This window comes from Neomonachus schauinslandi, chromosome 4, assembly GCF_002201575.2.
Source record: "Neomonachus schauinslandi chromosome 4, ASM220157v2, whole genome shotgun sequence".
Classification (NCBI taxonomy): Eukaryota; Metazoa; Chordata; class Mammalia; order Carnivora; family Phocidae; genus Neomonachus; species Neomonachus schauinslandi.
In genome coordinates, this window is record NC_058406.1 from 51,825,071 (window position 1) to 51,847,257 (window position 22,187).

General features: G+C 42.1%; 1 protein-coding gene across 1 annotated transcript in view; it reads left to right on the forward strand.

Moving 5' to 3' along the window:
- Positions 1–22,187, forward strand: part of CACHD1 (cache domain containing 1) — a 204,421-nt gene that overhangs the window by 145,655 nt on the left and 36,579 nt on the right. The window contains exons 5-12 of the mRNA XM_021679998.2: positions 619–745; positions 3,562–3,706; positions 4,561–4,777; positions 11,594–11,743; positions 15,902–16,135; positions 20,030–20,179; positions 20,963–21,086; positions 21,910–22,027. Coding sequence (XP_021535673.2) covers positions 619–745; positions 3,562–3,706; positions 4,561–4,777; positions 11,594–11,743; positions 15,902–16,135; positions 20,030–20,179; positions 20,963–21,086; positions 21,910–22,027 — 1,265 coding nt within the window. The remainder of the gene's footprint in view (positions 1–618; positions 746–3,561; positions 3,707–4,560; positions 4,778–11,593; positions 11,744–15,901; positions 16,136–20,029; positions 20,180–20,962; positions 21,087–21,909; positions 22,028–22,187) is intronic.

Here is a 22,187-nt window from a genome sequence, read left to right on the forward strand (position 1 = left end):
TAAACGTATTTTCTAAACTCCAAAGTAGGGAATAATAATACCACCGTCGTCCTACAGTTGTTTCATGGGTTAAATGAGCAACCATGAAGGAAAACCTGTGTCCCGCTCCTGGCACATTGGAATCATTCCATGAGCTCTTACTGAATGATGGTGGTTCTGACCTTTGTACCATCTATGCTAATTTCCTCATTGTGGAGTGAGCAAGGTCAAGGTCACAGATCTAGTCCCTCTGGAGACCTGGCCTCTTAACGTCACTGTTTTCCATTAGAGAATGTACCCCGGCAAGTGTAAACTGGTCCAACAGGGACCAGCCTCCTGAGGGGAGAGACTAGTGCAGATGAATCATTCATGCTAGAAAAAACATCCCAGGACATATAGCATCACCACACAACGTTAAGAATAATAGCTTCCCTTGACTGAAACATTCATTACATTTTTCTATTCGCAGGTATTTTTTTAAGGGACAGAAAGAAAATGTTTAGTGGAAAATTTACAGCCTTAGATCTAGTGGGATTTCTTCATACTACAAGCAGTTTATGCAAAGCAGATGCCTAAGGAGCCATGCCTGCCTGCACCTGTGGATTTGGTGCTTATATTTCCTTTTCCCCACTCCTCTAGTTCTTGCAGACAACCTGAAATCCAACCCTGGAATTAAGTGGCAGTATTTCAGCTCGGAAGAAGGGATTTTCACTGTTTTCCCAGCACACAAGTTCCGGTGTAAGGGCAGCTATGAGCATCGTAGTAGGTACGTTGACTTGCTTGCTACAGTTGTAATTACTGCTTAAGAGTGATCTGTATGAAATGGAGACTCCTCATTTACACACATGACTGCCTCCAAGCTGTGGTTTCTCAAACTTACTCAGGAATGATTTCACCAGCGAGCGTATGTAGATGTGGAAATGCTAGGAAGGGCAAATGATAAAGCCCAGAGTTTTTCTAGAACTATCTAACAAGGTACTCACTAAAGAAATTAAACTGTTGGAGGCACCCACGTGGTTTTGAGCTTCAGGCATCCTTGGTGAGACAGGAACGATAATACCTTTGCTTAAGCGCAGCCCTAAAAGACTCCTAAGTACATGCAATCTCAGCTACTAGAAGTTTTAAAGTTGCCCAGGACACATTGGATCAAAGAATGATTAGCATCCTGCTCTTCTCACGGAAATGACTGGGAGTTTGTACCGCTTAGCCAGAAGGACAGTAATGGTGAGCTAATTTGTATGACAAGACTCATCAATTTACAGAACCCCTTAGGCAAAGATACTTCCCTTTTGAATCCCTACGGCTTCCCTTTGCAGTGTATCTGCAAAGGGTGTTTGACACCAGAAAATCTGGAGCTAGTGCAGGGTGTTCATTTTACTGCCATTTTTTAGAGTCCAAAATAACCATCGCTTTAGCCTCTCTTTATCGTTACTTTAATTTGTGTCTAAAATTTTCCCCAAGGAAAATACTACTTCTGTGCTTTTCCTAAAAAGACCTTTGTGTCATTGGTATGGTTTCTTCGGTTCCCTCCCTAGACATCCTGGTGAAGACTTAAGTGTCTTAGAAACTGGACCAGAAGTCATGACTGTGGGTCTGGTCTGGCTTATTTCAGGAGAGGCCAAAGACACCATGAACCATCTAATTTGCATTTACTTCTAAGAAGATAGGTTGGATGGCATGCTGCTATTAATGAATCACCTGTGAGGGAAAGTCCAAAAGGACAAGCAGGACCTTGTCAGAAATCCGCAGTCACCTGCACTTGGAAGGTTTCATGCATACCTACCCTGAATCTGCATTAAACCAACCCTCAACACTGTCTTCCCTCGGCTAAGTAATCCAGGTTCCTCCCCTGCTAGATTGATGTTCCCATCTCTTTACTTGCCCTAACTGCTTTCCTCAGAGGCCTTTGCAAGTTCCCCACATCCTTCTAAGTGTGGAATGGGTTTTCAGAGCACATGAGAAAGAAACCTGTGGATACCAATCGCGCTGTGGGGACCCACTGCCAGATTGTACATTTCATGTTACTATTTTTGCATCCCTCGAAAACAGTTTCTTAACAATTTACTGTGGCAATGTGAAACACATACTGTGCTTTCCATCGATGTGGGTTGAGCTGGAAAAGAGATATGCCTTTTTTTTTTTAATTCACCTAGCCTGGAGGACCTAAAAAGTTCAATATTTGACATGGTTGTCAGTGTTGGGATAGTCAGATTTCATTCTTTTCCATTCTGTCTTTCATTTCTGTAGCCATTTCTCCTGAATTCTTTTTATTACATTTCCCTACTGGCTTAATGGTATTGACTGGTGAAAATACAGTAGTAGTTCAGTGTTAATGTAGGACTTTTGGCTTGCGAACAAAAGTGTAAACTTGGCCAGATTTTGAGAGTTTAGGTTTTTTGTGTTTTGTTTTGTTTTGTTTTGGGTTTTCTTTTTTGTTTTTGTGGGGTTTTTTGTACTTTGCTTTTATTCCTTAATTCATGCCCAGACTTTTTTGAGTCAACTGGCATCTAACATTTCATAGAAAAAATCTAGTGTTTTAGGGGTGTCAGTAAAGGAGGGAATTCTCTTGAGGCTGATTTGCTTTCTTAAGCTCCCCCTAATTTGTTCCAGCTTTAAAACTGTGAAGGGAGACCGCATTAAACCCCTTCTCACAAACCTTCCTGTTCGGCACATGAGCAGAAGGCCGCTTTTCATGGGAGGCATTTCTCCTTTGGACCTTCCCCACCCTCCCTCCACCCCTTTTTCTGAATGTTGGCAAACAAAAACCTGGCAAGAAGAGTGGCTATCACAGGCTTGGACACATTTGATGGCATGGTTTTAAATGCTCCGATAAGGGGCCTTTTGGTGGCTGACCTGTGTGAATTGCTTCAGTACAGAAAGGAAAGGGCCCTCTTAAGCAGTAGCCTTTGTCTCGGGGGAGAGAAACCAAACCTGCTATTCAGAGCCGCTCAGCATGCTCGCAGATTACAGGCCGCCTCCGTTTTAGCAAAGCCCCACTCTGTACGTCTGCAGACCCAGCGCTGGCAAGTAGACCCTCCCCTCCCTCGTGTGCACTCTCTGCGGTCTGAGAGGCCACCAGTCCCATGTTCTGTAGCCAAATATTGGGTAACCTTGAGTGGCAGCACCACGCACAGCCGCGAGCATTGACTTTCAAGTGTGCCGAAAAGGCCAGCCTCCCAAAGGATTTGCTGCCTTTTTTTTTTTTTTTTTAACTATACTCAATGTGGGGCTCGAACCCACAACCCCAAGATCAGGAGTCACATGCTCCACCAACTGAGCCAGCCAGGCACCCCCCAAAAGGATTGGCTTCTTCTAACCTCCCAGTTGCTTTAATTTTTGGAAGACTGAGGTACCAATCCCTGTTCTATAGACACATGCTGTTGTCTCGAGGTCGTGTTTTCACTGCGCCAGTATCCTTTCTCCTTGCCAGTGGCTCTTTTCTTGGAGAAAGACATCCCTGGAAAAAGACATAGCCACCAAATGCCTGCACATCTGTAGTGTTCACAGCTGCATTGGGTTGAGCTCCTTTGACCTAAAGCAGGACTGACCCCAGAGAGCTTCTCCCCCCCCCCCCCCCTCTAGACCTATCTACGTCTCCACGGTCCGGCCACAGTCCAAGCACATAGTAGTGATCCTGGACCACGGGGCCTCTGTCACGGACACCCAGCTTCAGATCGCCAAGGACGCTGCCCGGGTCATCCTCAGTGCCATCGACGAGCACGACAAGGTGACCGGTACCCCCAGTGACCCCTGTGGCATTGGCTCTTCCTTGAATGTCTTTTGTGAAGTACCTTGTGTTTTATGGTACACAGTTTTAAATCCATATTTAAAACGACTTTGGGGGAAAGAGAGTGGTTTCATTTTTATTCTAGCGTTTGAGGAAGCAGCCGCCGACTCTGGCTCCAAATCTCTTTTAAAAACCACCCCCACCAAACTGAGTCTTGTACTTCCTTCATGGCTCCTGTCAAGGCTTCCAATTAGCTGTGACTTTCACACTGGAAGTTATGCTAAGGAGGAGAAGGACAGGGTGTGGAGGCTGGTGGATGGCTGGACTTTGGCTCAAGATTTATGAGAGGTGAGGGGTAAGGGAAGGCTTCTCGAGGTTTACTAATCTCTAGGATACCTCAGAGACAGGTGTGTTTACAGCTAATGATAATCTATTGCCTTGTGGACATTTTCTGCTTCGTCATTTTGACTTTTCCAACTCCTAAGGTTTTACTGACTAATCTAGTTGCTTAAAACACACACCCTTTGCCTTTACCCTCACCCCCACCTCCAGCTGGAAACCCAAGATGGTTAGTACTGCTAAGCTCTTTCTCTGCGTGAAATAGTCATCCTTAATGTTATAGATGAACACCATACTGCTGACTTCATCTGGGAACAAAACACAGACTCTAGAGCCCCTCCCCCTTACCAATCCTTAACTCATCCTTTTCAAATTTGATAGATTTATGCCTCCAGGCATTTATTTTTAAACTCTCAGAAACTGTTCTGAAGGCCCTCTCAGTGCTTGGGCTCTTCAAGAATATAAAAAAGCCTTCAACATGTTAAGATAACAAGGTTTCTTTTTCTCTCCTCCAGATCTCTGTGCTGACTGTGGCAGACACAGTCAGGACGTGCTCGCTCGACCAGTGCTATAAGACGTTCCTGTCTCCAGCCACGAGTGAGACAAAGAGGAAAATGTCCACCTTCGTTAGCAGCGTCAAGTCTCTGGACAGTCCTACCCAGCATGCGGTGGGATTTCAAAAGGCGTTTCAGCTGATTCGAAGCACAAACAATAACACAAAGTTCCAAGCAAGTAAGTTGCATTCTCTCAGAGGACTTATAAACCAATAGATCAAGGATAGCAATAGGCATACATTGTAAATTGATCACACAACTATGTCTAGAGGGATTTTTTAAATTGACCTGGAATAAAATTTTCATGTGTTGTCATCATGGTCATCTAGTACTAGGATCTTACTAGATTTTCTCATCTTTTCCAATCAAAGGTACTCGGCCCGCGCGATTTCTTCACCCCCAGAGCCTCTTCTTCTTGCCTCTTTATTACAAACATAGCCCCATTTATTTCCCGGGGGAATGTCCGCATCCTTTTTAATGCTAATTATCAGCCTTGCCTTCTCATTGACTTGAGAGTGGATGTCTGCTGGTGTGCATGTGCACAGAAACGGGCTGCAGGATTCTTGCCTTGATCCTTCCTTCTTGTAACCAGCTGTCATTTAGATGAGCACGGCCCTTCAAATGTACAAAGGCACTCTAATTTAATTTTCATGTATTAAAGAAAATCTGGAATTAGGATGCATGCTAAACTGAAGGAAAAGATATTTGAAATAAGACATGCTTTGAAACTACTGAAAGGAATCTATGTCATTTTCCCTTTTATATTTGAGTATCTATTTGTAGGATTTTTTTTTATAAATGAATCTATCCTATTGAGGGAAACTTAAAGAATATATTTGCAGGTTCTTCAGTGTGTCAGCATTAAAAGTAAGACAACATTGATGAATGCAAAGCATAGTGACTGGCACATGGTGAGCCCTTGAAAGATCGAGCTATTGGAATTATTACAACTAATGATGGCAGATGGCGTGTTTGTTGGTGTTTGAACATAACAAGTTACCACAAATTTAAAGCAGCTTAAAACAATGTACATTTGTTACCATGCAGACCATTTCATGGGTCAGGAGTGCAGGCATAGCTTGCCTGGGTTCTAGGTAAGGATTTAGGGTTGCACGAGGGCTGCAGTCTGGACGTCCCCCACATCTGTGGTCTGCTCTGAGGTTTGAAGTCTTCTTCCAAGTTCAGTTGCTGGCAGAATTCATTTCCTTGCAACTGTAAAACTCACATGCGCTTGCTTCTTCAAAACCAGCAGGAGAGCATCTCTTTGAGCCCCCGACTTCAAGGATGGCTTGGACCCTCTTTTGAAGGGCTCATTTGTTCTCATCAGACCCATCCCCCCGCTTTTTTTTTTTTAATATTTTATTTATTTTTTTTGACAGTGAGAGAGGGAACACAAGCAGGGGGAGTGGGAGAGGGAGAAGCAGGCTTCCCGCCGAGCAGGGAGCCTGATTTGGGGCTCGATCTCAGGACCCTGGGATCATGACCTGAGCCGAAGGCAGATGCTTAACAACTGAGCCACCCAGGTGCCCCAGACCTATCATTCCCTTTTGAATTAATCAGATTTCTCTCCCTTGTGATTAACTTATTAGAAATCTCAATTATATCTGCAAAATCCCTCCATGTTTGCTGTCGATGTAGCACAATCACAGGAGTGATATCCATCACCTTTGCCATATTCTGTTGGTTAGAAGCAAGTTACAGGCCCCCTCAAGAGGAAAATCTTCTACAAGGGTGTGGGTCATTGGGGTCATCTTCGAATTTTGCCAACTAGCCTTGGCAATTATCAGCTACCCACAGACCAATATTACAGGATGGCTGAGTGTCAAGTTGTCCACGATTCAAGAAGGCCAGTGGACAAGGTTTACCTCCTGAGTATCAAGATAGATTGGCTAGTTGGTCAGGGCCATTTACCTGTCAGCATTCCTCACCAGGAGTGATTTTTCTACTTGATTCCTCAGTCATCAAACTACCCTTAGAGTTTAAGTCCAATTTTGATTATTATACTATTCAAATAATGAAGAAAATTTTTGGACTGGCTGTGACCTGCCAGTGATTGTGAGCCAAGGGAACCCAAAGTAAGTCAGTGAGGATCATTTGGGGGAACGTGGTCAACTAGAGGGTGCATACTCCATGGAGAAGCCCGCTGTCCTGTGCAGCCTGTGCTTGCCATGTAGGAGGGCCTGCCGAGCATTGCCAGATCTTCTATTTTAAGAGAAGCCAGAGGGGCGCCTGGGTGGCTTAGTTGTTAAGCGTCTGCCTTCGGCTCAGGTCATGATCCCAGGGTCCTGGGATCGAGCCCCGCATCGGGCTCCCTGCTCGACATGAGGCCTGTTTCTCCCTCTCCCACTCGCCCTGCTTGTGCTCCCTCTCTCACTGTCTCTCTCTGTGTCAAATAAATAAATAAAATCTTTAAAAAAAAAAAAAGGGGGAGCCAGAAATCTGGATTTTTATGTGCACCCCCTTGGTTTTCAAATGCTGACATTTGTTCCAGCTTTAAAACTGAGACCTCATTAAACCTCTTCTTACAGACTTTCCTGCACTACACATTAACAGAAGGCTGCCTTGATGGGAGGCATTTCTCCTCAGGGTTTTTTTTGGTTTTTCTTAATGCTGGCAAACAAAAACGTGGCAAGAAGAGTGACCATCACAGACTCAGACAACTTTTGAGGGCACTGTTTTTTAAATGCTGAAAGGAGTCCTTTTTAAGCCAAGTAAGATGTTCCTAAATTATATCTCTGCTTCTACTGGCAGTGCAGAGAAAAACACAGATTGCATAAGGAAACACATCAGAAATTAGCATTGTCCAGCTTATTAAGGAGAGGTTTGAGGTGTTCTCAGGCAATTTAGCATAGTGGTTAAGTATGTGGGTTTTGGACTTTAACCAACGTGGGTTCAAATTCCTACTCTGAAATTTTTCTAAACTTGCGAACTTGTGTAAATTATTTGATCTCTCCAGGCCTGATTTCCTCTTCTGCAAACTGGGGGTGATAATAAGATCCAGGATTCCATCATAAATATAAATAAATATTAGCTGTGGTTGTTATGGTATTCAGTTTCCTATAAGACTTCTAGCTCTGGCTAAACTAGAAAAGATACCTCAAACATCTGGGTTGACCTCAAGCCGAGATGGCTGAGGACCACACTAGCCTTGGCTGCAGTATAGTGAGGGGTCTATGTACTCGTCTTAGGAGCTTGCACCCTACATCCTTACTTCTGTTCACTACCTAGATAATTATTTAGCATCTGCCGTGTACCTGGTGCTGTTTTATTTTTTTATTTTTTTTAAGATTTTATTTATTTTTGAGAGAGAGAGAAAGAGCATGAGCGGGGTGCAGGGGCAGAGGGAGAAGCAGACTCCCCACTGGGCAGGGAGCCCGACGTGGAACTCAATCCCAGGACCCCAGGACCATGACCTGAGCTGAAGGCAGACACCCAACAGACCGCGCCACCCAGGCGCCCCCCCCTGGTGCTGTTTTAAAGCCGTGTGGTGGAGTTATTCTAATGAGTAAGACCTACCCTGTAGGATTGTTGTTAAGGATTAGCCTGTGCATGAAAGTGAAGTATCTGCCCCAGGTTAGTAGCCATATGAACAGAAGCTACATGTCATAAATCATGGTGCCTTTGTACAAATTTGCTTTGCACTAATGAGAATATCTAAAAATTTTACCCAGGGCTGCCTCTTTTTCAGTCCCATGGTAGATCTGTAACTGATACCATCGACATATTTGGGTTGCCTGTTCTGGGGGTGATTAGTTGGTAGGTCATTTTAGAGCAGAAGGAATAAGATGGTTAGGTAGGAGTGAGGATCTGATGGCAGGGGCAGAGCCCCAAATTTCAGTTGCTTTTTCCCCTTCAATATTGACCTCAAGACATGCTAGCAGCTTAGACAGGGACTTGGCAAGTGGAAGCTATTGCATTCTCTTCCTGTTACATGCTATGTCTTCGCTCTGCCCCAAGTCCCTATAATTATTACTCATCCATAACATTACTGATCACAAGGTGTAGTTCTAAGACTGACTAGAGAGGGAACATCCTAATAAGGAAAAAAAATAATAATAAAATCACACCAAATTTGGCAGATCTGCTATCTAAAAAGGACAGGGCAAGGATAGAGTCAGGCTGGGCAGAGGCCATGAGGATGCTGACAGGGTGCGTGCCTTCTTGTTGGGACGGGAAGAAAAGGTACGTGGCTACAGCAGGCGGCTGCTGACTGCCAGCCCTTTGGCTTTCCAGAAATGGGCCCGTGCCTCCGGGACAGCATATTTTATCTAGAGTCACGAAGCTAAGTAAGAAAACTCAAAGGTTCTCTTTCAGGTCAGTCTTACGGCTGTCCAGGCATTTATCACACAGGGTACCTTTGCCCTGGGGTGACGGTTTGTCTCATACTTCATATCAGCCTCATGGTATATCTGTATTCCCCCCACTAGGGAGTCAAGTGTTGTTGCTTTTTTTTTTTTTTAAAGATTTTATTTATTTATTTGAGAGTGAGAATGAGAGAGCATGAGAGGGGGAGGGTCAGAGGGAGAAGCAGACTCCCTGCCGAGCAGGGAGCCCGATGCGGGACTCGATCCCGGGACTCCAGGATCATGACCTGAGCCGAAGGCAGTCGCTTAACCGACTGAGCCACCCAGGCGCCCCGCTTTTTTTTTTTTTCCCCAAGTCTGAACCTTAAATGATATGTTTGGGGTCCTAATGGAATAATTTACAAGACAGTATTTACATCATTGGAAAAATATTGACATCCAGTTTAAGATGGATATTTCTAAGCTTATGGATGTTTTTGCATCAGCATTCACTTCTTAATTTCTGATGAATAGCGCAGTTAAATTTACAGCTAGTATTAGAGAATTATTCAAGCATCGAATGGATTTAAAACTTATTTGTATATTAAATTATGGTAGTGAATAAGAGATAGCAACTTAGGTTATATTTATTTATTTGATTCAGTTTTATTAATCTCAGTTCAGTTGTCTACAACATTGATACAACATAAACTAACCATTCAATTTTGTATAACAAAGGATGCTTCAAAGTCTAAAATGGAAATTTACAAACTGAGGAGAACTCAATCATTGTATCCTTATCACTGTTAAGATATTTTTTAAAAGGGTAACTAACTGTGTTCATTACCTATTGCTGGGTAACAAATTTCCCAACACGCAGTGACTTTAAACATTTACTCTCTCAGTATTTGTAGGTCCAGAATCTGGGTACAGCATAGTTGCGTACCTCTGGCTAAAGGTGTCTCATAAGGTTGCAATCAGACTGTTGGCCAGAGTTGATATTCTCTCAGACTTCAATTTGGAAAGGACCAGCTTCCAAGTTCACTCACGTGGTTGCTGGGGGAACTCAATTCTGAGGGCCTCAGTGCCTGGCCTCCAACGAGGGTGGCTCACAGCATACCTTCTGGCTTCCTTCAGAGTGAGAGAGCATGCACAGTGAAAGCCACTGGCTTCGTGTCACCTAGCCTGTTTCAGAACACCCCATTCCTTCTCCTGTATTCTGTTCTCGAGAAGGAAGTCACGAAATCCAGCCCACACTCAGAGGGAGACAGCTACACAAGAATGTGGATATCAGGAGGTAGGACCACTGGGGAACCAATGGGGGTTGCCTACCACAGAAACTATAAAGCAACCTCAACTAAATGACAGCAGTAAGGACCTGAAGAAAGACGCATATAACATATGAATATTTATTTCTCAATAGAAAGGTAAACTTCTGTGTAGGATATCTTAATAAAAATACATAGTTAACTAAAGAATCTCAGACAATGTGGAAGTCCAGCTCGATCACTTCCCTCCCTCCATTACAGTAGTCATTCAGCCTCTGCATCCATGTCTCCGGCGGTAGGAAATTCACTACTTGTATTTGTTAGTAAATCCACTTGAAGGAAGTTCTTCACACTGAGCTGAAATGACCTTCTCAATCTCTCTGCTTATGAGCCCTGGTTGGGGAGTAGTTTAATCTTGAGTCATAGGTGCTGCTTCAGACCAATATTGGGGTGGGTGGGTGTGTTGAGGCTTCTTTCTCTTTTACTATTTGCCATTATCCTTGGAGTCTCTCTTCACTTAAATTAACCAGTTAGTCCTCACAGCAACCCTATGAAGGTAAGTACTGTCATTATCCCCATTTTGTAGACAACAAAATATAGGTGTAGAGCGGGTAAGAAATCTGCCCAAAATTACCCAGACACAGCTTGAAAGTAGCAGAGCTGGGATTTCAACACAGGCACCCTGGCTCCCATGTCTGTGTTTTTACTGTTCTTCTGCACTGATGAATTTTATGTATTTATTTTTTTAAAGATTTTATTTATTTGTCCAAGAGAGAGCGAGCACAGGCAGGGGGAGTGGCAAGCAGAGGGAGAAGTAAACTCCCCGCTGAGCAAGGGGCCCAATGCGGAACTTGATCCCAGGACCTTGGGATCATCACCTGAGCCGAAGGCAGACGCTTTACCCACTGAGCCACCCAGGCATTCCTACACTGATGAATTTTAAAAACAAAAATGTTTCTGGAGCTACTTAGTGTAGGGACCAATAACCTTTCATGTTTGAAGAGCCCGTGGTAGAACCATCATTTTAAAGCCTAGTCACCCCCAAAAATGTTGGCTCCTGGTGAAGCCTCTCAGTCAGTGAGGAAAGGATCAATCAGGTCCCGAATCCTCTGTTTCAGAAGGCAAGAGAGCACTCTGTCTGGGATGGCTGAATTACCACACCATGAGTGCCTAAAGGAAATCACCTTCTTTTATCTGGTAAATTTATTAGGAACATCTCTTCAGCTGACACTGGGTAAACGAGGCCTCGTTGCCCACACAGGGCAGGATGGAAGGGACGCAGAGGCAGGGAGATGAAAGCCCCAGCATCAAATGGGAAGGAGGCCGAATGCTGGGCCAGGCAGGTCCTCAAGGCGGGAAAGTCCAAAGGAAATGAAAAGGAAACGGAACTGCTGCCTTTAGCCGGAATCCAACGTAACGTTCAATCTGTATGTTTTTGTTTAGATACAGACATGGTCATAATTTACCTGTCAGCTGGCATTACATCAAAGGACTCCTCAGAAGAAGATAAAAAGGCGACTCTCCGTGTCATCAATGAAGAAAATAGCTTTCTAAACAACTCCGTAATGATTCTCACCTATGCCCTCATGAATGGTAGGTAGTGTTTCGAGATTTTTCTTTCAGATGAAAGTTCTCTCTAAGTGCATCCTGCTTTCAGAAAAAATAAAAAAAGAACCCTAACAGCGTGCGCTTTGAAGAAGGGTGTAAGAAGAGAGGCCACCAAGCAGCTTCCTGCCCAAGCCTTTCTCTCCCTAACGTTCGTTATCAGGGCATGTGTTAGGATGTCACTCTCTCTTCATCTCTCTCTCTCCAGCCAACTGTTCATTTCTAAACCTTCTCCAGTGATGTGGTCTTGCAGAGGATTCTGTACCGCTCTGTTTTGGGGTTTGTTTGTTTGTTTGTTTGTTTTTTTCAGTTCTTCATATTCTTGGATTTTGAATCTGCATGGAGGTTATTAACCGAGCTCATTGATTTAAGCTTCAGAAAGCCAAAATACTGGCCTAGATTCTTATGTATACCTGAGCCAGTGAATATCACATTTCTCTGCAGAATCACCACCTAAAGCCTCTTCTGCTGCTTTCTCCACCTCAGCTTCCTTAACTGTATAATGGAGATAAGAATTACCTACGTGACAGGGCTATTGCGAAGAGTAACCCTGGTGTACAGTAAACTCCCAGGATAGTGTGCGTCACTTTGTAGGTACTCCTGAAGGTTGATTTTGTTGCTATTAAATCAGTATGTGAAAGGGTTTAGTAAATTGGCAAATCTGAGGAAGTACTTGGTTTTTTTCCTTCTGCTCTTCAGCATGTCCTCCAGTCTGACTGTGGCCCAGTTTTCTAGCTTTTCTGCTATGCCCTGTCTCTTCACCTGTTAATGCATATTGTTCTTCCCCCAGAGCGTCTTCAGGCCCCTTACCCTCAGTGTTCAGGGTGACTGTATTCTCTTGTTTTTAAGAGGCCACGTCTTGATGCAGGAGCTCTTCCCACCTATGGTCTTTTATTTGTTGCATCCACTTCGATTTCCATGCAGAACCATATGGCTCTAGGGACAGTGGTTCTCATTTTAATGTGCTAAGGATTACTTGGAGATTATTTTTTTAAATGCAGACTCCCAGGCAGTACAATTGGATTTTCATTCAGATCTGCTTAGGCGGAGTTCAAGAATCTGTGTTTGGGTCAGCATGATTCTTCTCTAGATATTTTGTGGGCTCTCCATGGAAGAACTCAGATTGGAGTTCTAGAGGTTCTGAGTTCCAGTCTCCCATCTATTAGCTATGTGCTTATGGCAAGTTACTTAATCTCTTTAGGCTTCAGTTATATCTGTAAAATGAAAATCATAAAATGTACCTAGAGTTGCTGTGATAATAAATAAACAAGATAGAATGTGTTAAAGGTTCCTAACACAGTACCTGATCAAGAACAGGTCCTGAAAGCCGACTGAAGGACTGAATTAAAGTTTGTGTGATTTCCTGTCACTGCAAAGGCAGAGGTGCTTCTCTCTCATTCCAGTTCAGGGCCAGTGTTCAGTATTTCAGTATTCCTTGTCCCCCAGCATGTTGTGCTTACTTCTGTTAAGCGTGTCGTCCATGAATGATGTGCTCACATACTGTTCTCCTTCTCCCTCCACTTTACATGAGCATGAGGTTCTCGTACATAACTGTGTCTTAGTTCTCTTTGTGTTCTGAGCATTGAGCACAGGGCTGAGCACAGCTGAGGTAGGCAAGGATGGCCTATTTTTTGCCTGGGGCACATACCTTTCAGTCTTATCTCTGGGTGCCGTTTACTTTTTCCCTATGGTTTAGCTTCTTTGACTCAGGCAGGAAGACAGAGGAAGGGAAGAAAATAAAGTTTGTTGAATCTACAGTGTGTAACATAGTGCACTGACGTTTTGGAGCTGTATTATACAAAGTTCCTGTCCTCAAGAAGCTTGTGATTCCTTGAGAAAGATAGATAAGGCAGATGAATTCAGTGCAGTAGTCCAGGTATAAGAAAACATAAAAGATAGTGATCACTTATTTTCCATTAGATTTGAAGGTCTGCCCAGGCAGATACTGAGTAAAGAAGCTTCCTCACTATCACCCATCTCTTCACTGGTCCTAAATCTTCACACTAGAGAATCTTGAGCACCTGCTATGCCCCTGATAATGACAGTCTTTTAAAACCTCTGGTTACTTCCCTCTGACCACCCTTATCTCTTCTTTCTTCTCCCTTTAATCTAGCTAGACACAACATCCTCACTGCCGGGTTTCCCTCTCCAAATGCTGTCTGTGAGCATTGTTCACTAAGGTTGACACATTCCCTTACTCTGTCAATCAGGCTTCAGGTAGGGAAGCAGGGCCACTATGAGAATTTGGATGTAATGAATTTATTACCAGAATTAGAGTGTACACAACTGAGAAAATTGAGAAAATAAAGATCCAGAAACAGGAGTTGACAAGCCAGTATTTAGTAACCAGCTCTGGTATGGGTTGGAGCTTGTGGGGATGTCTGAAAGCTAGGAACATTGAAGACCACTTAGGAGGTCTGCGTAGAAGTCTACAGGAGGTTGTTGGCTCTTCAAACCTGCTGTACCCCTGTAGACTGTCACTGAAACATCCGGAATGAGCCCAGGGTTACCCTTGTTGAGCAAGCCAGCCAGCAGCTGAGAAAGGGAACTGAATGCAGATTGGGGAAGGGTAAGACAAACTGGAACATGCTGGTCCCTCTGTGTCTGTTTCACCTCTCAAATCTCTAGCACTTCAGTTTTGGCCACCTTTAACCCAGAAACAGAGAGGAAAGGGGTTCCCGGAAATGTAGTCTCCAGGATGACCATACTGGTGATAGAACCATCTGCCATACTTACCCGTCTTGCCAGCCCACTGCCACCTTTACCACTCATATCATAATGTAGTACATAAAATAGACCATCTTTGATAACCTATCCCATGCTATTCTTTGCCTAGCAGATGTTCCCATTTGTTACTTTTCTTTTACATTTGAGAGAGTCAAACAGTACATGACAAAGAAAGGAAGTGTGTTTATTGTCTTGAGTTGTCTCCTTTTATCATTCACTTCTGGGAGCTTCTCAAGGGTATAAGACCAGGGATCAATCATGGCTTTTGTGATTTTTTTTTTTTTTTTTTTTTTACTCTGGAATGTACCACTCATCTCCCCTATCTCCACTCATATCAAAGAAAGGGAGCAAGGACCTGGTTCTGACTTCTTAGCACCATTGCCCCAGCAAAATCCAAGTTATCTAAATACAATATGTTAAGAAGGAAATTATATGCGTTAGATCCTTGCATGACTTTAGAAATGGACTTCAGGCTAGAAGTATACACACTCCTTAGTTAGAAATGATAAAGTCACATAAGGTAGGTGAACCATGAACTCTTCAGTTTTGTTATGTTTTTTTAAAGGCTAAACAGTTAAAGAACATGAGGCAAAGCCTATTTAAAACTCATTGGTAGAATCTCAGTAGTGACTGAGATCATTTGAATTTGTTTACAATGGCACCCATATGGGATCAGTTAGTAATCCTTTTGACTGTGTTCCAACAATAGCAAACCAAAATTTTTAAAAAGGTTTATTAAATTTATTTTTATGCTATAGATTACAGATGTTGTAGAACAATACATCCCGGTATGCCTAAATCTTTTACAAAGTTTTTAAAACCCCTTAAACGTAGAAAATACACATTAAATAAATCAAATCCAGTACTGTCCTAACAGTATCAAGCATGAAAGCATTTGTAATTAAAATGAGCTTAAAGACACAGGGTTTGGGGGCATCACTAAATGCAATACATAATTCTTCCATTTAGTTCCATGAGACTTTGGCAAGTGTTTAATAGGCAAAGAGGTAAGAAAGGCAATGATAAACCTCTATCCTTTAAAACTCTTACAGCTTCATCTAATTTAAATGCAGACCTGTTAATCACTACTTTTGCTTTCAAATTTTAAATGCAGAAAAATTAAACTTTTAGGGGAGAACATATCGTTGCCAAATGGGGCTTCTTTATTTTTACTCATGTGGTTTTCATCATTGCCTTTTGAAGAATCCCTTTGTCCTCTTGACTGTTTGAGGAAAGACTGCCTCATGCTATGTTCCTCAGCAAGAATTGGTAACTGTGTCTGGGTCCAGGTTGACTCTGCAAGACCCCTTTGGCATTGCAGGATTTTATCTGTGCCCTTATTAAATCTAAATGGCAAGGTTATTGTAGGGATATACACCATTTTGGTTTACACTGTCTACCTTTGGCTTTCCATTTCAGATGGGGTGACTGGTTTAAAAGAGCTGGCTTTTCTGAGAGATCTGGCTGAACAGAACTCAGGGAAGTATGGCGTGCTGGACCGGACAGCCTTGCCTGTGATTAAGGGGAGCATGATGGTGCTGAACCAGCTGAGTAACCTGGAGACCACGGTCGGCAGGTTCTATACCAACCTTCCCAACCGGATGATTGATGAAGCGGTCTTTAGCCTTCCCTTCTCTGATGAGATGGGAGATGGTGAGTCTGGGGAAAGTCCTTTCTTTCCCCTACTAAAGAAAGGGGAAAAGAAATGGACACAAGTCCACCAAGACAGTAACTTTTAAATGTTGTCCAACACTTATCCGTGAGCATGAGAGGGTCTGGACAGGCAAGGGGAGCGGTCATCCCTGTCTCTGGTCAGAGGGTGGTGCAGCCCTCTGCCATCAGTCCAATAGCACTGTATCTTAGAGCAGAAATCCCCAGCCCGATTTTTATCACATTGCCCTAGCCTCAGTCAACATAATGGGTCTGTTTATTGGAGGGGCTTACTGAGGATTCCCTCATATCCACAAGTTGTTGAACTGAAACAAAAGAGTGACTTTGCAGGGCAGGTGGTAGATCTCAGAAATGATTAGGATTCAGCCTGAAAGGTAAAGCAACATGGGGTGGTCACACAATACAGGTTTGGCAATAAGAGGTTTTCAAGCCCCGCTCTACCTCTTAAATTGTGGTCCTTGATCATTTATTTAATCGCATTCATTCATTCCCATTTGGTCACCTGTTTAAAATATAATAATGTCTTTCATATAATATATCTTTTAGGTTATTAGGATTAGACTTATTGGTGCCTGGCATACCTCTCAACAATCATTACTGCTCTTGTTGATTTATTATCTTTTTATTATGACTCTCATCATCATCATCATCCTGATGTCACAAGTTACTCATATGATGTTGGGTAAAGTGTTTAACCTTCACATGATTAATTTTCCTGGTCTATGAAATGGGAAGAATATTTCCGTCAAGGCAGTTGTGAAGACGACATGCACTAATATATGTGAAGCACCTAGAGTAAAGGCTGGCCAACATATATGATCAGTAAAAGTACAACCTTTTTCATTCCCTCCTCATATTCTTGTTTATCCTTTCCCCGACATGCTTCCCTTTCTTCTCTGACAGAGAGGAGGGACGAGGAAGCTGATTACTAGCCAGACAGATACCATCACCACATAAGATCCTATTTTTATGTTCCAGTAACTAGGAACTCTCACAAATACAGATATCCCTACAAAACTCATGTATAAAAAGGCCTAGAGAGTATGTTTTCTAGAAATTAGGTAAACAGGTTTTTTCCATAAGGAAGAAATATGGTAACCTCTGCTACACGTCAATGTTTTCTATCCTTCCTAATTCTGGCAGAGCCCACAGATGTGGATAGTATAGAAACTCCCACTTTTAGATAAGGTTATTTCCTTTCATAGGGAAATGTTGAGCTGTAAATGCAAGTGACCTTTTATGCATCTAGCTCACAGTATTGAGTGCCAGCCAAGCCTTGTGTCAGGCAATGATGGGTAAGGCACACATCCCACCCTCAACAAGCATGTAAGTCTGATAAGAGAAAGACAGATCAATGAATCATGTTAATACTGTGTCAAAGGAACAAAGGCAGATGTGGAAACCGAGTCCTGTACAAGCTCGGGGTTTTATGCAGTCAAATCCTGTTACCATTAGTGATATCAGGTAGAGTAGGACCTTTTATAAAATTCAACTCTACCACCCCAAGAGTTACCCAAAGGCTTTCAGTCAAATTGTGGGCAAATCTTCAGTTCCTTGTTGGCTGATGCTTTCCAAAGTGTAGTCCTCAGGGCCTATTCTCTGAATCTTCTGTGGTGTACTTCAGCGACTCCTTTACTGGTCTGTCCCATTCCTCTACTAGAGCATGCCTTTCATGTTTGTATTTTCAGTCCCCAGAACGAGTGGGTGGCATCTCTTCTAACTCCACAACACGGGGATGCTGAGCCTAGGGAATCCCATGTTTTTACACGGCTGTCATTCAAAACCCCCACAGATTAAAATATTGGTGACTGGACGTACTTCTTTTAACAAGTAAATCTATGTACTTTAGGTTAAAGTAGAGAGGGCATTTAGGGATTTCATTAAGGGTAACAAGAGCTTAGCATACTTTATTTGCCACAATGGAATGAAGGGTCTTCTCTCAGAGTTGATAATTGAAAAGTAAGATTGTGTTTCTTTTTTCAGGCTTGTTCGCAACATAGCCAAAGAAATCTGAAGTGAGCATATGGTCTCAGAGTATTTCTGTTGTACTTCACTGCTCTATGAAAACGGCTTTAATCTTAGACACAAGCCCAGGGGAGCATGGCATGCAGGTTATGACCTCTGTCTCTGTCCTAGCCGTCAAGCGCTGCTCCCATCATTTATAACCCATTTGTCCAGGGATACCTGCGCAAAAACCTCCTTAAAATACATTTTTAAAACCTTCTGTTGACTGCCTAAAGGATGCCTTTGAAATTATAAGAGACAGCACACAACTTCTCTTGTTTCCTGTTTTACTGATTTATAATTGACATAAAACAATGCATTCCTTTTAGGTATACAACATAATGATTTGATATATATATATATTGTGACATGATCACCACAGTAAGATTAGTTAACATTCGTCACCTCGCATAAACATTTTTTTTCTTGTGATGAGAACTTCTAAGAACTGTTCTCTTAGCGGCTTTCAAATACACGATACAGTATTGTTAACTATAGTCACCAGGCTGTATATTACATCCCCAGAACTTACCTTATAACTGGGCATAACTTCTCACAAAGTTTTTCAGTGTTACTTCCTCCTACCAAGTGATACATTTCATTGGCCTTTGCTACCACAGCAAGTTCAATAATACTTTGAGTGGACCTCCATGGGTTTCTCTGTGTGGAAGTCTGTTTTTTGCAGGAGTCTTCAAGTATCCAAATCCCTTTTCTGGATGTTGATAGAAGAATGGCTTTCTGATATGCTGCTAAGGCGTGAACCTGCCATTAAGCGCAGGAAAATACAAGTGTAAGATGGAGAGAAACCATCCATCTTCTTGTTTCGAGTTTTATTTAGAACCATAGGATTGTGGCACTGCTCCAGGTGCTAGAGATCGTTCTGTCTCTGACACACGAAGAGACCCAGTTCAGAGAGGTGGTGCCACTTAACTCAGTAGGAGAGCCAGGAGGAGAGCCCTACTGTCCTGATGCTCAGGGCCACGCACTCAGCCCACTACTCACGCTCTCTCCTCTTGTACATTTTCTTTGCTTTTGCTTTTCCCTGTCCTGATTATCCCATTGTTTTTGTATGGCCTATGAGCTGAGAATGCCATTTATATTTTTAAAGCTTTTTTTTTTTTTTAAGTATATGCAACAGAAACTGGTCCAAAGCATCTACTGGCTAGCCCTTTAGGTAGAAGTTAAGGACCTCAGAACCCCCGTGACTAGAAATAGATTCCTTTGGAAACTTAGTGTCTCCTTGAGCTGCTTGGAGTTGTAATTGGTCAGATCTTATTAGATTCTGTACCTTTCCAGGTTTTTTCGCTTCATCTTTTTGTCTTTTGATAGGTTATATTAATGAAATAATCTCTTTTGGTTTACCCCTAAAAATCAGTAAAGCAGTTACCACTGTGTTCTTTAAACAGATGTGGAAACCGAGGCTCAGAGAAGTTATATCCATGTCTTATGTACAATACATAAAGGGGCACAGCTAGGCTAGAACCCAAATTCTCAGAGTCCTTGTCCAGTGGTCTTTCACATTCCGTTGACTCTTCCCCAGTTGAGAAAACAGAATCATGTAGTAAATGCTGCTGTTTTGCTCTGATCTGGACTGTCCTGCCGTTTAGGTGAAGAAATAGTGGAAAATGTATAAATTGCCTCCAAAATTAACTGTGGTATCTGAACCCCACAGAAGACTTTCCATGCCCCACAGTCTTGTTCACTTATGCTGTCTGCAGAGGCAGTGGTTGGCTCCTAGATCACACAGGTCACCTCTTCCAAGCAGAATTTAGATAGCAGATCGTAGCCTTCGTGATTCACTAGAGGATAGCTCCAGTCTTTGTTCAGTGCCTTCTCTGCTATCCTTTGGATTGTTTTGTTTTTAACCCATAGGTTTGATAATGACTGTAAGTAAACCCTGTTATTTTGGAAACCTACTCCTGGGAATTGTAGGTGTGGACGTGAACTTGGCTTACATCCTTGAAGACGTGACGTATTACCAAGATTCTTTGGCTTCCTATACTTTTCTCATAGATGACAAAGGTAATCTGCTAAAAATTAATCATGGCAAAGAATGACTTTTTTGTAACCTGAAGAAAATAATCTGTAGATATTCTGATACTAACAAAGTAAGAAAATTACATTATTTATAGAAAAATAGTGAGACTAGAACTGCTCATTTGTAATGGAAACCATAAATGAATCTAAAAATGATGCATTTGTTTCTAGGGGCACCTGGGTGGCTCAGTCGGTTAAGCATCCGATTCTTGATTTTGGCTCAAGTCATGATCTCAGGGTCATGAGATTGAGCTCCATGCTGGCATGGAGCTCATGCTTATGATTCTCTCTCTCTTAAAAAAAACAAACAAAACAAAACCTCATTTGTTTCTGTGTTGTGCTAAGGAGTAGGTAACAGTTACTTAAACATCAAGAAATTAGACTTGAGGATTGAATGACATATAGAAAGTGATCCTTTGGATTTTATTTTTCTTTATCATTATCTTTAAATTCACTGGCATTAAAGTTTATGTAATAGATTAGAACATTTTTATAGAAAAAACCCCAATGACCAGTGCCTCCAAGATATTCTTGATTAGACAGTTGTTCTGTAATTTAAGGCATCTTTCTGTACTTCAAGAGTTATGCAAGAACGCATAAAACAAATTCAGTTTTTCTTGGACTGGTGACCTGCGTACTGAGATGTTGCATATTGGGCAGTCATCCCAGAGTATCCCACATTTCAAATGTATGATAGGCACTTATATTAGAATCCGTACTTCCTACAGCGTGTTTCCCATAGCATGTATTTTTGTTTTCTTATTTCAGGGTATACACTTATGCACCCATCTCTTACCAGGCCATATTTACTATCAGAACCCCCACTTCATACTGACATCATTCATTATGAAAATATCCCCAAATTTGAGTTGGTTCGGCAAAATATCCTAAGGTAAGGGAAAGGTGAAAGTTGTAGTATTTGGGTTTTTTGTTTTTTGTTTTTTTTTCTGAAAAATAGGACCTCTTGAGTTCAAATATGAGTGTTTATTATAGGGTATAAAACAAATATATAAATTAATGTTATTAAAAGTATACTCAGTAAATTTTTCATAAGAATAGTAACTAAAATAAAATTTTATTTACTTTGTGTAACAACAGGTAAGTTCTCTTAAAACTATTATTTAGGGAAAATGTTTTGTAAATCAGATTCTATGTTCACGTTTCCATTAATTGTAAAATCAGATATATGTTACCCCATTTAAGAAAAACTCCAGTTGTACTAAATTGAAAAATGTTGGCAAAATAAAAGGTTAAGCTGAGGACCAGCTTTCCAGCATGCCAGAAAAATAGTTTGGCAAAATAGTGTCCATTCCAAGTTGACAGCACAATCATATACAACGTTTTCTTTTGAAATAAAAAACAGATTGGATTTTTTCTAACCATGATACATTATTTTGGCAGATGGTAACCTATAGAGAATGGGTCTTTGTGCTCATTGGTTGTAAATTAATGACAGTGATTCGAGACAAGTTTGTCTCTGGAAAGAATTAGAATTTGGAGGGGGGCAGGCGTAGAGAGCAAGGAATATTTTAGTGCTGAGCTGACATCATGCTTTTACGAAATTGAAAATTTCACATTATCTCTTTCAAAAGTGATGAGCTTTATTGCTTTTCAAAATCAGGAGGTGGTCATTGACTCACAGCTTCTTCCCTGCCTTTAATTAAGTGCTTAATTCTATCTTTTGCCTGAAGTATTTCATTCTGTTGCCAACGCAGCCTCCCTCTGGGCAGTCAGATCATCGCAGTCCCTGTGAATTCATCCCTGTCTTGGCATATAAACAAGCTGAGAGCCACCGGAAAGGAGGCCTATAATGTGAGCTATGCCTGGAAGATGGTGAGTTGCAGGACGCTTTGCCTGAGGAGCTGGAGAGTGCACTGCCATTTATGCAGGAATTCCCGGGAACTTAAGTCTGATAATGTTGCTAATTAATTTTAAAGCAATGGGAAAAAGAAGAGATTCCACAGATGTCCTATAATTTTTTTTTCCTTTTTTG